The sequence below is a fragment of the Mobula birostris genome, chromosome 11 (assembly GCF_030028105.1).
Source record: "Mobula birostris isolate sMobBir1 chromosome 11, sMobBir1.hap1, whole genome shotgun sequence".
Taxonomy (NCBI): Eukaryota; Metazoa; Chordata; class Chondrichthyes; order Myliobatiformes; family Myliobatidae; genus Mobula; species Mobula birostris.
The window spans coordinates 34136028-34150365 of NC_092380.1; the positions used below are offsets into that span (position 1 = coordinate 34136028).

Below are 14338 nucleotides of genomic sequence, written 5' to 3' on the forward strand. Positions count from 1 at the left end.
CAAAGGGGTGAGTGCCAGACTGACCGCCAGACCCAATTATGTCTCTGTTTCAGTTGCCAAATCCCCAGGAGGATTCCTATCGAAAGAAGAAATGTGTGAACCCGTGGGCTGACCTGTTCATCTGGGCTGTCCTTCAAAAGCGCCGTAAGATGGCCACCTACTTCTGGGAAATGGTGAGATCTTTTTCAGAAGAGGGCTGTGTTTGTTTACCCAAGTTGGACCCCCCTGCTCCTTCTTGCTGTTAGAAGAAATAAAGAGATTACTGTTGCTTTATTTGTTACATGTATATTGAAACAGACAGTGAAGTGTGTCGTTTACATCAACAACCAACACAGTCTGAGGATGTGCTGGGGGCAACCCACTAATTTTCCCTGCCATGTATTTTCCTGATGAAGAGTTTCAGTCCAAAACATCACTGTTTATTCCTGTCCGTAGCTGCTGCCTGACCCACTAAGCTCCTCCAGCGTTTTGTGTGTGTGTTGCTCAAGATTTCTATCATCTGCAGAATCTCTTGTGTCTATGTATTCTCCCCACCTTCCCATTCCCATCAACTACACTCTCCCCCCCAATTCTGCCACTCACCTACACGTGTAGAGCAATTTGCAGTTAACCTACAATGTGCACAAAGCTGGAGATGTGGGAAGAAACCAGAGTAGCCAGAGGAAACCATTAACCCACCGGGCAACTTTACTTCAAATTCCGCTACTGCCTGTAAGGAGTCTGTATGTTCTCCCCGCGACCATTTGGATTTCCTCCAGGTGCTCCAGTTTCCTCCCACATTCCGAAGATGTACTGGTTGATAGGTTAACTGGTCACCGTGAATTGTCCCGTGATTGAGCTTGGGTTAACTAGGTGGTTGCAGAGCTGGAAGGGCCTATTCTGCACTGTACAGCATCTCAATAAGTAAATAAATATGCAAACACCAGACAGAAAGCAGCAGATGGAATCTAGGTCACTTCACATTGTCGTCGGTTTTGACCCAGACGTTGCAACTTGTTCATCTCATTTCTCCAGAGATGGAATCAGCCACTCAGGTCCAGCGATTCCAAGGCGGGTCATTAGAATCAGAATCTGGTTCAGGTTCATTATCACTGACCCATGCCAGTAAGTTCAGTCCAATACATAAAATATACACTATTATATACCTGTGTATGTATACACATATGTACAGCTATATAATATTGTAATTTATAGTATATTTTATGTATTGCACTGAATCTCATGAAGGAATTAGGCCATTTGGCCCATTGAGTCTGCTCCACCATTCCATCATGACTGTCTGTGGCAATGAGTTCCATAGATTCATCACCCCCAAGCTAAAGAATTTCCTCCTCATCTCAGTTCTAAAGAGACATTGTTGTATCCTGTGGCTGTGCCCGCTGTGTTACACAAGCATGGCGGTGGACAAACCCAAGTGCAGAACATGGGCGCGGGGGCAGAGTCAGGAGACATTATCGCCATAGTGAGCATGGAATCAGTTTCCAGGAGAGTCTTTACCCGAAGTCTTGGGTTTGGAGAGAATCCAGGAGCAATGCTAGGCTTAGAACTAACAGTCCTAAGAACCATGAAGCAAGGTTACTCACACCAGAGTCAACCAACGAACTGGCAGGTCCTTGTTGTGATCACAGAGTCTTTATCCTGCATTTTCTGATGGAAAGCAGGTGTGTGTAGTTAGTGGAACCTGGGAATGATTGGAAATTAAACAAGGGGATTGGGGCCCAGTTCCTGAGGTAAATAGTAAGGAAGGGGATTGCCAGAAGGGACCATGACACGCTGGTCCATCTCTCCTACTATTGGAAACATCTCTCCAAATCCACCCTATCAGGGTCTTTCATTATTAGGTAGGTTTCAATGAGAGGCCCCCGTCATTCTTCTAAACTCCAGTGGGTACAGGCCCAGAGCCATCAAACACTATATCATATGTTAACTATATCATTCCTGGGATTATTCTCACAAAATTTCTCTGGACACTCTCCAATGCCAGCACATCTTTCTGAGATAAGGGGCCCAACAGTGCTAACGATACTCCAGGTGTGTTCTGACCAGTGCCTTATCAAGCCTCATCATTACATCCTTGCTTTCATATTCTTGTCCTCTTGAAATGAACACCAACATTGCATTTCTCTTATTCCTGCAAGCTAATCTTTCGAGAGTCCTGCGCTAGGACTCTGAGCAACACACATCAAAGTTGCTGGTGAACACAGCAGGCCAAGCAGCATCTGTAGGAAGAGGTGCAGTCGACGTTTCAGGCCGAGACCCTTCGTCAGGACTAACTGAAGGAAGAGTGAGTAAGGGATTTGAGAGGGGGAGGGGGAGATCCAAAATGATAGGAGAAGACAGGAGGGGGAGGGATAGAGCCAAGAGCTGGACAGTTGATAGGCAAAAGGGGATACCAGAGGATCATGGGACAGGAGGTCCAGGAAGAAAGACGGCGGGGGGAGGAGGACCCAGAGGATGGGCAAGAGGTATATTCAGAGGGACAGAGGGAGAAAAAGGAGAGTGAGAGAAAGAATGTGTGCATAAAAATAAGTAACAGATGGGGTACGAGGGGGAGGTGGGGCCTAGCGGAAGTTAGAGAAGTCGATGTTCATGCCATCAGGTTGGAGGCTACCCAGACGGAATATAAGGTGTTGTTCCTCCAACCTGAGTGTGGCTTCATCTTTACAGTAGAGGAGGCCGTGGATAGACATGTCAGAATGGGAATGGGATGTGGAATTAAAATGTGTGGCCACTGGGAGATCCTGCTTTCTCTGGCGGACAGAGCGTAGATGTTCAGCAAAACAGTCTCCCAGTCTGCGTCGGGTCTCGCCAATATATAAAAGGCCACATCGGGAGCACCGGACGCAGTATATCACCCCAGCCGACTCACAGGTGAAGTGTTGCCTCACCTGGAAGGACTGTTTGGGGCCCTGAATGGTGGTAAGGGAGGAAGTGTAAGGGCATGTGTAGCACTTGTTCCGCTTACACGGATAGGTGCCAGGAGGGAGATCAGTGGGGAGGGATGGGGGGACGAATGGACAAGGGAGTCATGTAGGGAGCGATCCCTGCGGAATGCAGACAGAGGGGGGGAGGGAAAGATGTGCTTAGTGGTGGGATCCCGTTGGAGGTGGTGGAAGTTATGGAGAATAATATGTTGGATTGCTCTCTACGCGACTGTCTTCTCCTATCATTTTGGATCTCCTCCTCCCCCTCCAACTTTCAAATCCCTTACTCACCCTTCCTTCAGTTAGTCCTGACAAAGGGTCTCGGCCTGAAACGTCGACTGCACCTCTTCCTGCAGATGCTGCCTGGCCTGCTGCGTTCACCAGCAACTTTTATGTGTGTTGCTTGAATTTCCAGCATCTGCAGAATTCCTGTTGTTTGCATCTAGGACTCTGAGGTCTGTTTGCAACTCTGATTTCTAAACAGGTCAAGCAGTGGGGATGAGACAAAAAGGAAGGAGTTTTTCACCTTTTCTTTCTTTTCTTCCTCCCCAGGGTGGAGAGTCAGTTTCCTCCGGTCTCGGTGCCTGCCGGCTCCTGAGGGAAATGTCCCGCCTGGAGACGGAAGCCGAAGGAGCCCAGGTCATAAAGGAAATGGCTTCCACATTTCAGCAACTGGCCGTAGGTACGGAACCCAGTGATTCGGCAGGAGAAGTACTGGGGATCTGGGTACAGTGGAGGGTGGGGGTGGGACAGCCATCATTATTCAGTAGGGCGGTAAAGCTTGACTGAACCTGCTCAATATCCCAGTACCAACCCACAAGCAGGTTCTCAACCCAAAATGTCGACCAGCCCACTGCTTCCACAGTCACTCCTCGACTTGCTAAGTTCATTCACTCCATATTCCAGAATCTGTTGTCCTTTGAATCTCCTGAATAACCTTTGCAAACTATTGTTACCTATCTGTCAAAAATTAACAATAAACTCACTGAAAGGGACGTGCGAGCCACCTCCATGTTAGGCGGGGACTGTCTGGTGATTTTGATCTTGATGGACTGTAATGTCCATGTTGGCACTAAATTCTCTGAAAGAGGGTCTGGGCCCGAAATGTCGACTGTTTACTCTTTTCCATAAGTACTGCCTGACCTGCTGACTCTCTCCAGCATTTTGTATGTGTTGCACTAAATCTCCTAGATCTATGTCAGTGCCGGTCAGAACATTAAGCTCCTTGCAGAAGTCTTTATATTTACAATACCTGCATATTCTAAATGTGATATTTTTGATTTTTTTAGCACTGACCCTAACGCCCCACTCAGCTTTAACCATTACCACCATTCACCCTGGGCCAATATCCCAATCCCTTTTCCAATACCCTACCCATCATCCAACTACTTGAAGCAATACTCACCTCACTCGACATAGCCTAACCCCCACTGCCATCACAACTAATCCGTCCCTAGTCTTACTTACCCACTCACAGAGTCATAGAGTCTTGTAGTAAGAAAACAGACCCTTTGACCTAATTTGTCCATGGCAATGCAGTTGCCCAGTAAGCTAGTCCTTTCTGTCGCATTTGGCCCATAGTTCTCTAAACCTCTCCTATCCATAAGCTCAAGCTTAATTGTTATTCACCCATATAGGAATACCCACACGTACAGCCAAACGATACAGCATTACTCCGGGGACTAAGGTGCAATGCACAGTACCAAGAGTCACACAACACAAGGCATATTCAGCACGTGTAAGATATCAGTAAAATACAGTCACACACAAAAAAATGTCCAAGACCCAGAGTCCATGAATATTGTAGCAGTCTGCAGTTGAACACAGTACAGCTCATCTTCTGCTGAGCGAACTCTGGGTGCGGCACCGACTATATATTCTTATCTAGACAGCCTTTAAATGTTGCTAGTGTTCCTGTCCTAATAACTATTTCCCAGCAGCTCAGTCAAAATATGCATCATCCTTTGTGTGAAGAAGCTGCCTCCGATGTCCCTGTAAAACCTCCCTGAGAAAAACACAATATGACAGAGGAGCGGAATTAGGATATTCAGCCCATTGAGTTTGCACCACCATTCCATCATGACTGATTTATTATCCCTCTCAACCCCATTCTCCTGCCTTCTCCCTATAACCTTACTAATCAAAAACCTATCAACCTCCATTTTAAAAGCACTACTGATCTGGCTTCTGAAAGATTATGTGTTTTCACCCACTCTTTGCCCCTCATATTCTTGATAGGTATCAGGTCACCCATCAATGTGCATCATCCAAGTGAATAAATTATTTACTTTAGAGACACAGCACGGTAACAGGCCCTTCTGGTCCCATGAGCCCTCACCATCCCATTGCACCCATGTAAGCAATTAACCTCCATCTCTGGAAACGTGGGAGGGAACTGGGCACTGGGAGAAAACCCACACACTCACAGGGAAAGTATACAAGCTCTTGGCCGACAGCGGTGGAATTGTACCCGGGTTGCTAACACCGTAATGGGGTAATGCTAATCGCTACACCACCATACTGCCCCAAATTCTACTTGTCTCCCTCCACACTCTCTACTGTTTCCCCAAAAATGCTGGCTTCTATCCTCACGGACATCTGTTGCACCAACATACCCAACCACTCAGAGAGAAATTAGCAGCACCGGCTTTGAGAAATGAATAGCCTTTCCTGGGTCAACTGTCAGCGCTGAACAGTTAGCTGCCACTCTGACCAAAAGGCGTGCAGTCACACTTCATGGGCGGTAACTTCACACCTCCTGCTCCTCAGCCAAGCACGTGCTTCGTTGGTGGGGCTGGGTAGTAGTAGTTGGCAGCTTGCCCGGATTGACCCGACACTTATTCCCCTTGTGGCTGCAGATGTTTTTAATGAGTGCTACCGGCACAGCGAGAAGCGGGCCTTTCAGCTGCTGGTGCACCAATGTCCCGTGTGGGGCCGAGCCACCTGCCTCCAGCTGGCCACCGAGGCTGACGCACGCAACTTCCTCGCTCACGACGGAGTCCAGGTCAGTGGGAAATGCTTGCTACCTTCTGGAGTTGCTTGGAGGCACCCCAGTAACCAACGGGGGTGGGGGAACGTCGACTCAGACCATGAGAGGCCTGTGTCGGGCATTTTCATGCCTTACAAGTTGCAGATTGGAAGTCTGTGTGGGGCGCCACTCCTCGCACAGACTAGAGCAATGTGTGATTAAGTGCGTTGCTCAAGGACACAAACACACTGCCACAACTGAGGTTCGAACTAGCTACCCTGAGATCACTAGATGAACGCCTTAAACACTTGGCCACGTGGCCAGTAACCAACACTTGACTAAAAGTAGCAATAATGGTAAAAATTCCCTGGGTACCCTGGAGATAGACTGCCAGAGGTTGGGTCAGCAATAGGTGGAGAACTTACTGCCTGTCTTTGCAGTCCATTATTAAGGATAAGGTTTCGGGGTAGTCTGAGGACACATGATAAAATAGGCCAAAGTGGGCATGGTTACTCTTATTCTTCCCTGACAAATCTGTTGGAATTCTTTGAGGAAATAACAAGCAGGTAAGATAGACAAAGGAAATTCTGTTGTTTACTTGGATTTTCAGAAGGCCTTTGACAAGGTGCCGCACATAAGATTGCTTAATAGGATAAGAACCCATGGTACTATAGGAATGATACCAACGTAGATAGAGGATTGGCTGACTGGCAGGAGGCAGAGTGGGAATAAAGCATGCCTTTACTGGCTGGCTGCTGGTGACCAGTGGTGCTCCGCAGGGGGACAGTGTTAGGACTGCTTTTCACATAATATGTCAATGAATTGGATGATGCAATTGATATCTTTGTGGTTAAGTTGCAGGAGGTATGGAGATAGGTGGAGGAGCAGGTAATGTGGAGTCTGCAGGACTTGGACAGATTGGGAGAATGTGCAAAGAAGTGACAGATGGAAGGGAATGTATGTAGGGAATGTATGGTCATGCACTTTGATAGAAGGAATAAAGGTGTAGAATATTTTCTAAACAGGGAGAAAAATCAGATGTGCAAAGGGCCTTGGGAGTCCTTGTGCAGGATTCCTTCAGGGTTAACTTGCAGGCTGAGTCAGTGAAAAGCAATGTTGGCATTCATTTCGAGAAAGCTAGAATATAAAAGCAAGACCGTATGGCTGAGGCTTTAATAGGCATTGGTCAGACTGCACTAGTAGTGCTGTGAGTATTTTGGGCCACTTGTCTAAGAAAAGGTGTGTTGGCATTGGACAGGAGATTGACGAGAATGATTCTGGGAATGAAAGAATTAATTATTTTCTAAGCGATACGATGTACCTTTTGATGTTGCTCAGGGAAGCTGTCTTGGTTGCCTACTCTTCTCCTTATACATGTTCCCCTTAGGAGACATCATTAAAGAAAATAAACTCCATTTCCACGGTAATGCTGATGACACACAATTGTATATCTCGGTTCCGCCTGATGACGATAGCACTCTGTCTTCTCTGACTGGTATGGCTGCAATAATTTAAAACCAAAATATTTTTGGTTGGTTCCAAAGCCAAAAGGTGTTATCCTTGACTCAGATTTGAATTTTAAATCCTACGCGAAAAAAGTGACAAGAGAAGCATTTCTACACTTAAGAAATATTGCAAAAGCATATTCTTTTAACCATAACCATATATAACCATATAACAATTACAGCACATAAACAGGCCATCTCGGCTCTTCTAGTCCATGCCAAACTCTTACTCTCACCTAGTCCCACCGACCTGCACTCAACCCATAACCCTCCATTCCTTTCCTGTCCATATATCTATCCAATTTAACATTAAATGACAACATCAAACCTGCCTCATCCACTTCTGCTGGAAGCTCGTTCCACACAGCTACCACTCTCTGAGTAAAGAAGTTCCCCCTCATGTTACCCCTAAACTTCTGCCCTTTAACTCTCAACTCATGTCCTCTTGTTTGAATCTCCCCCATTCTCAATGGAAAAAGCCTATCTATGTCAACTCTGTCAATCACCCTCATAATTTTAAACATCTCTATCAAGTCCCCCTTCAAACTTCTACGCTCTAAAGAATAAAGACCCAACTTGTTCAACCTTTTTCTGTAACTTAGGAGATGAAACCCAGGCAACATTTTAGTAAATCTCCTCTGTACTCTCTCAATTTTATTGACATCTTTCCTATAATTCGGAGAGCAGAACTGTACACAATACTCCAAATTTGGCCTTACCAATGCCTTATACAATTTCAACATTACATCCCAGCTCCTATACTCAATGCTCTGATTTATAAAGGCCAGCATACCAAAAGCTTTCTTCACCACCCTATCCACATGAGATTTCACCTTCAGGGAACTATGCACCATTATTCCTAGATCCCTCTGTTCTACAGCGTTCTTCAATGCCCTACCATTTACCATGTATGTCCTATTTTGATTAGTCCTACCAAAAGGTAGCACCTCACATTTTTCAGCATTAAACTCCATCTGCCATCTTTCAGCCCACTCTTCTAACTGGCCTAAATCTCTCTGCAAGCTTTGAAAACCTACTTCATTATCCACAACGCCACCTATCTTAGTATCATCTGCATACTTACTAATCCAATTTACCACCCCATCATCCAGATCATAAACATATATGACAAACAACATTGGACCCAGTACAGATCCCTGAGGCACACCGCTACACACCGTCCTCCAATCTGACACACAGTTATCCACCACGACTCTCTGGCGTCTCCCTTCCGTCCACTGCTGAATCCATCTTACTACTTCAATATTAATACCTAACGATTGAACCTTCCTAACTAACCTTCTGTGTGGAACCCTGTCAAAGGCCTTACTGAGTCCGTATAGACAACATCCACCGCTTTACCCTCGTCTACTTTCCTAGTAACCTCATTAAAAAATTCAATAAGATTTGTCAAACATGACCTTCCACGCACAAATCCATGTTGACTGTTCCTAATCAGACCCTGTCTATCCAGATAATTATATATACCATCTCTAAGAATACTTTCCATCAATTTACCCACCACTGACATCAAACTCACAGGCCGATAATTGCTAGGTTTACTCTTCGAACCCTTTTTAAACAATGGAACAACATGAGCAATACGCCAATCCTCCGGCACCATCCCTGTTTCTAATGACATTTGAAATATTTCTGTCAGAGCCCCTGCTATTTCCACACTAACTTCCCTCAAGATCCTAGGGAATATCTTGTCCGGACCCGGAGACTTATCCACTTTTATATTCCTTAAAAGCGCCAGTACTTCCTCTTCTTTAATCATCATACTTTCCATAACTACCCTTCTTGTTTCCTTTACCTTACACAATTCAATATCCTTCTCCTTAGTGAATACCGAAGAAAAGAAATTGTTCAAAATCTCCCCCATCTCTTTTGGCTCCACACATAGCCGTCCACTCTGATTCTCTAAGGGACCAATTTTATCCCTCACTCTCCTTTTGCTATTAACATAACTGTAGAAACCCTTTGGATTTATTTTCACCTCACTTGCCAAAGCAGCCCGGTATCTTCTTTTAGCTATTCTAATTTCTTTCTTAAGATTCTTTTTACATTCTTTATATTCCTCGAGCGCTTCATTAACTCCAAGCTGCCTATATTTATTGTAGATCCCTCTCTTTTTCCGAACCAAGTTTCCAAATCCCTTGAAAACCATGGCTCTCTGAAACTTTTAACCTTTCCTTTCAACCTAACAGGAACATAAAGACCCTGTACCCTCAAAATGTCACCTTTAAATTACCTCCATTTCTCTATTACATCCTTCCCATAAAACAAATTGTCCCAATCCACTCCTTCTAAATCCTTTCGCATCTCCTCAAACTTAGCCTTTCTCCAATCAAAAATCTCAACCCTGGGTCCGGTCCTATCCTTCTCCATAATAATATTGAAACTAACGGTATTGTGGTCACTGGACCCAAAGTGCTCCCCAACACATACCTCTGTCACCTGCTCTATCTCATTCCCTAACAGGAGATCCAACACTGCCCCTTCTCTAGTTGGTACCTCCATGTATTGCTGCAAAAAACTATCTTGCACACATTTGACAAACTCCAAACCATCCAGCCCTTTTACAGAATGGGCTTCCCAGTCATGTGTGGAAAATTAAAATCTCCCACAATCATAGCCTTGTGCTTACTGCAAATATCTGCTATCTCCTTACAAATTTGCTCCTCCAGTTCTCGGTCCCCATAAGGTGGTCTATAATACACCCTTATAAGAGTCACTACACCTTTCTGTCACGTATTGATGCTGAAAAACTAATTCATGCCTTTGTATCGAATGGACTAGATTTCTGCAATGGACTTTCTACTCCAAAGCAATCCAAAGCAATCTATTGACAAACTACAACCCATTCAGAATCTAGTTGCTAGACTTTTAAACAAAACCAAGATGAGGGAACATATTTACTTGTTTTTAAAGCTTTTAATGGTCTTGTACCAGACTACATCACAGAAGTATTGTCATCTTACATTCCTGATTGAGCTCTCAGGTCTTCCTCTGCCTGTCTCTTTAATTTAAACAATCTCTCTCAAAAGATAATGGGCATGGCTTTTACTTTCATGGTTCTTTAAATTTTATTTTGTATTTTATTTTCATGTTTGCACTTTGAACCACATCCTCTGTATGAAAAGTGCTCTATAAATAAGTTATTATTATTATTATTATTATTTACAAATGAGGAGCATTTGATGGCTCTAGGCCTGTACTCGCTGGAGTTTAGAAGAATGAAGGTGGGATTTCATTGAAATGTTTTGAATAATGAAAGGCCTAGATAGAGTGGATGTAGAGAGGATGTTTTCTATAGTGACAGAGTCTAGGACCAGAGGGCACAACCTCGGAATAGAGAAATCTCCATTTAGAACAGAGATTAGGAGGAATTTCTTCAACCAGAAGGTGGTAAATCTGTGGAATTCATCGTCACAGAGAGCTGTTATGACCATAAGACTATAAGACCATAAGATATAGGAGCAGAATTAGGCCATTTGGCCCATCGAGTCTGCTCCGCCATTTCATTATGGCTGCTTCAATTTTCCTCTCAGCCCCAATCTTCTGCCTTCTTCCCGTATCCCTTCATGCCCTGACCAATAAAGAATCTATCAACCTCTGCTTTAAATATGCGTAAAGATTTGGCCTCCACAGCTGCCATGGCAAATAACTCCACAGATTCACCACTCTCTGGCTAAAGGTATTCCTCTTCATCTCCGTTCTAAATGAATGTCCCTCTATTCTGAGGCTGTGTCCTCTAGTCTTAGGCTCTCCCACCATAGGAAACATCTTCTTCATATCCACTCTAATTGAGAGGTTTCAATTAGGTCACCCCGCATTCTTCTGAATGCCAGTTAATACAGGACCAGAGCCATCAGATGCTCTTCATATAATAAACCATTCAATCCTGGAATCATCTTCATGAACCTCCTTTGAATCCTCTCCAGTTTCAGAACATCCTTTCTAAGATAACAGGTCCAAAACTGCTCACAGTACACCAAGTGAGGCCTCACCAGTGCTTTACAAAATCTCGATATTACATCCTTCCTTTTATATTCTAGTCATTTTGAAGGCCGAGTCATTGGGTTTATTTAAAGCGGAGCTTGATATCTCCTTGTTTAGTCAGGGTGTCAAAGGTTATGGGGAGAATTCAGGAGAATGGGGGGTGAGATGGATAATAAATCAGTCATGCTGGAATGGCAGAGCAGACTTGATGGGCCAAATAGCCTACTTCTGCTCCAGTGTCTTATGGTCTTCTTATGATCATATCTTAAATTGAGACTCCTTCTTGATCCACTGCTATGTATGCAGTGAACGTGCGCCCTCTGCTGTTAGAGAGAGGACCCCAGGATTTACTCTACCTTGACAAAGGATTGATGATAATCTCTCAAAGTCCGTGTGATAGGGAGGATGTTAAAGATCAGAATTAGAATCAAGTTTATTACCACTGACATTCGTCGTGGAAGTTGTTGTTTTGTGGCAGGCATCGAGTGCAATGCGTAAAATTACTATGAATTACCATAGGAATGTATAAAAATATTGCAAAAGCAAGCATAATAGTGAAGGTGTGTTCATGGGTTCATGGACCATTCAGAGGAGGTTCATCAGGTTGATTCCAGGGATGAAGGGGTTAACCTATGAGGAGAGATTGAGTCGCCTGCGACTATACTCTCTGGAGTTCAGAAGAATGAGAGGAGATCTTATAGAAACATACAACATTTTGAAAGGGATAGATAAAATAGAAGTAGGAAAGTTGTTTCCATTGGTAAGTGAAACTAGAACTAGGGGATATTGTCTCAAGATTCAGGGCAGAAGATTTAGGACGGAGATGAGGAGAAACTGTTTTTCTCAGAGAGTGGTGAATTTGTGGAATTCTCTGCCCAGGGAAGCAGTTGAGGCTTCTTCACTAAATATATTTAAGATACAGTTAGATAGATTTTTACATAGTAAGGGAATTAAGGGTTCTGGGGAAAAGGCAGGCAGATAGAGCTGAGTTTACAGACAGATCAGCCATGATCTTATTGAATGGCGGGGCAGGCTCGATGGGCCGGATGGCCTACTCCTACTCCTGTTTCTTATAACACACATAAAAGTTACTGGTGAACGCAGCAGGCCAGGCAGCATCTCTAGGAAGAGGTACTGTCGATGTTTCGGGCCGAGACCCTTCGTCAGGACTAACTGAAAGAAGAGCTAGTAAGAGATTTGAGAGTGGGAGGGGGAGGGGGAGATCAGAAATGATAGGAGAAGACAGGAGGGGGAGGGATGGAGCCAAGAGCTGGACAGGTGATTGGCAAAAGGGATATGAGAGGATCATGGGACAGGAGGCCTAGGGAGAAAGAAAAGGGGGGGGGGAAAAGCCCAGAGGATGGGCAAGGGGTATAGTGAGAGGGACAGAGGGAGAAAAAGGAGAGAGAGAAAAAGAATGTGTGTATATAAATAAACAATGGATGGGGTACAAGGGGGAGGTGGGGCATTAGCGGAAGTTTGAGAAGTCAATGTTCATGCCATCAGGTTGGAGGCTACCCAGACGGAATTTAAGGTGTTGTCCCTCCAACCTGAGTGTGGCTTCATGAATGGGGCGTGGAATTAAAATGTGTGGCCACTGGGAGATCCTGCTTTCTCTGGCGGACAGAGCATAGGTGTTCAGCAAAACGATCTCCCAGTCTATGTCGGGTCTTGCCAATGTATAGAAGGCCACATCGGGAGCACCGGACGCAGTATATCAACCCAGCCAACTCACAGGTGGTGTCGCCTCAGCTGGAAGGACTGTCTGGGGCCCTGAATGGTGGTAAGGGAGGAAGTGTAAGGGCATGTGTAGCACTTGTTCCGCTTACAAGGATAAGTGCCAGGAGAGAGATCGGTGGGGAGGGATGGGGGGGATGAATGGACAAGGGAGTCGCGTAGGAAGCGATCCCTGCGGAAAGCAGAGGGGGGGAAGGAAAGATGTGTTTAGTGGTGGGATCCTGTTGGAGGTAGCAGAAGTTACAGAGAATTATATGTTGGACCCGGAGGCTGGTGGGGTGGTAGGTGAGGACAAGGGGAACCCTATTCCTAGTGGGGTGGCGGGAGGATGGAGTGAGAGCAGATGTGCGTGAAATGGGGGAGATGCATTTGAGAGCATAGTTGATGGTGGAGGAAGGGAAGCCACTTTCTTTAAAAAAGGAAGACATCTCCCTCGTCCTGGAATGAAAAGCCTCATCCTGAGAGCAGATGCGGCGGAGACGGAGGAATTGCGAGAAGGGGATGGCGTTTTTACAAGAGACAGGGTGAGAAGAGGAATAGTCCAGATAGCTGTGAAAGTTAGTAGGGTTATTGTAGACATCAGTGGATAAGCTGTCTCCAGAGACAGAGACAGAAAGATCTAGAAAGGGGAGGGAGGTGTTGGAAATGGACTAGGTAAACTTGAGGGCAGGGTGAAAGTTGGAGGCAAAGTTGATGAAGTCAACGAGCTCAGCATGCGTGCAGGAAGCAGTGCCAATGCAGTCGTCAATGTAGTGAAGGAAAAGTGGGGGACAGATACCAGAATAGGTTTGGAACATAGATTGTTCCACAAAGCCAACAAAAAGGCAGGCATAGCTGGGCCCCATACGGGTGCTACACCTTTAGTTTGGAAGAAATAGGAGGAGCCAAAGGAGAAATTATTAAGAGTAAGGACTAATTCTGCTAGACGGAGCAGAGTGGTGGTAGAGGGGAACTGGTTAGGTCTGGAATCCAAAAAGAAGCGGAGAGTTTTGAGACTTTCCTGATGGGAGATGGAAGTATGTAGGGACTGGACATCCATGGTGAAAATAAAGCAGTGGGAGCCAGGGAACTTAAAATCATCGATTTCCGTAGGGATCACTCCCTACGCAACTCTCGTGTCCATTCGTCCCCCCCCCCCCACCGATCTCCCTCCTACCACTTATCTTTGTAAGCGGAACAAGTGCTACACATGCCCTTAC

At 45.2% G+C, this 14338-nt stretch overlaps 1 protein-coding gene across 1 annotated transcript in view; it reads left to right on the forward strand.

Moving 5' to 3' along the window:
• Positions 1 to 14338, forward strand: part of LOC140205474 (transient receptor potential cation channel subfamily M member 4-like) — a 133663-nt gene that overhangs the window by 62863 nt on the left and 56462 nt on the right. The window contains exons 12-14 of the mRNA XM_072273082.1: positions 54 to 173; positions 3477 to 3606; positions 5783 to 5928. Coding sequence (XP_072129183.1) covers positions 54 to 173; positions 3477 to 3606; positions 5783 to 5928 — 396 coding nt within the window. The remainder of the gene's footprint in view (positions 1 to 53; positions 174 to 3476; positions 3607 to 5782; positions 5929 to 14338) is intronic.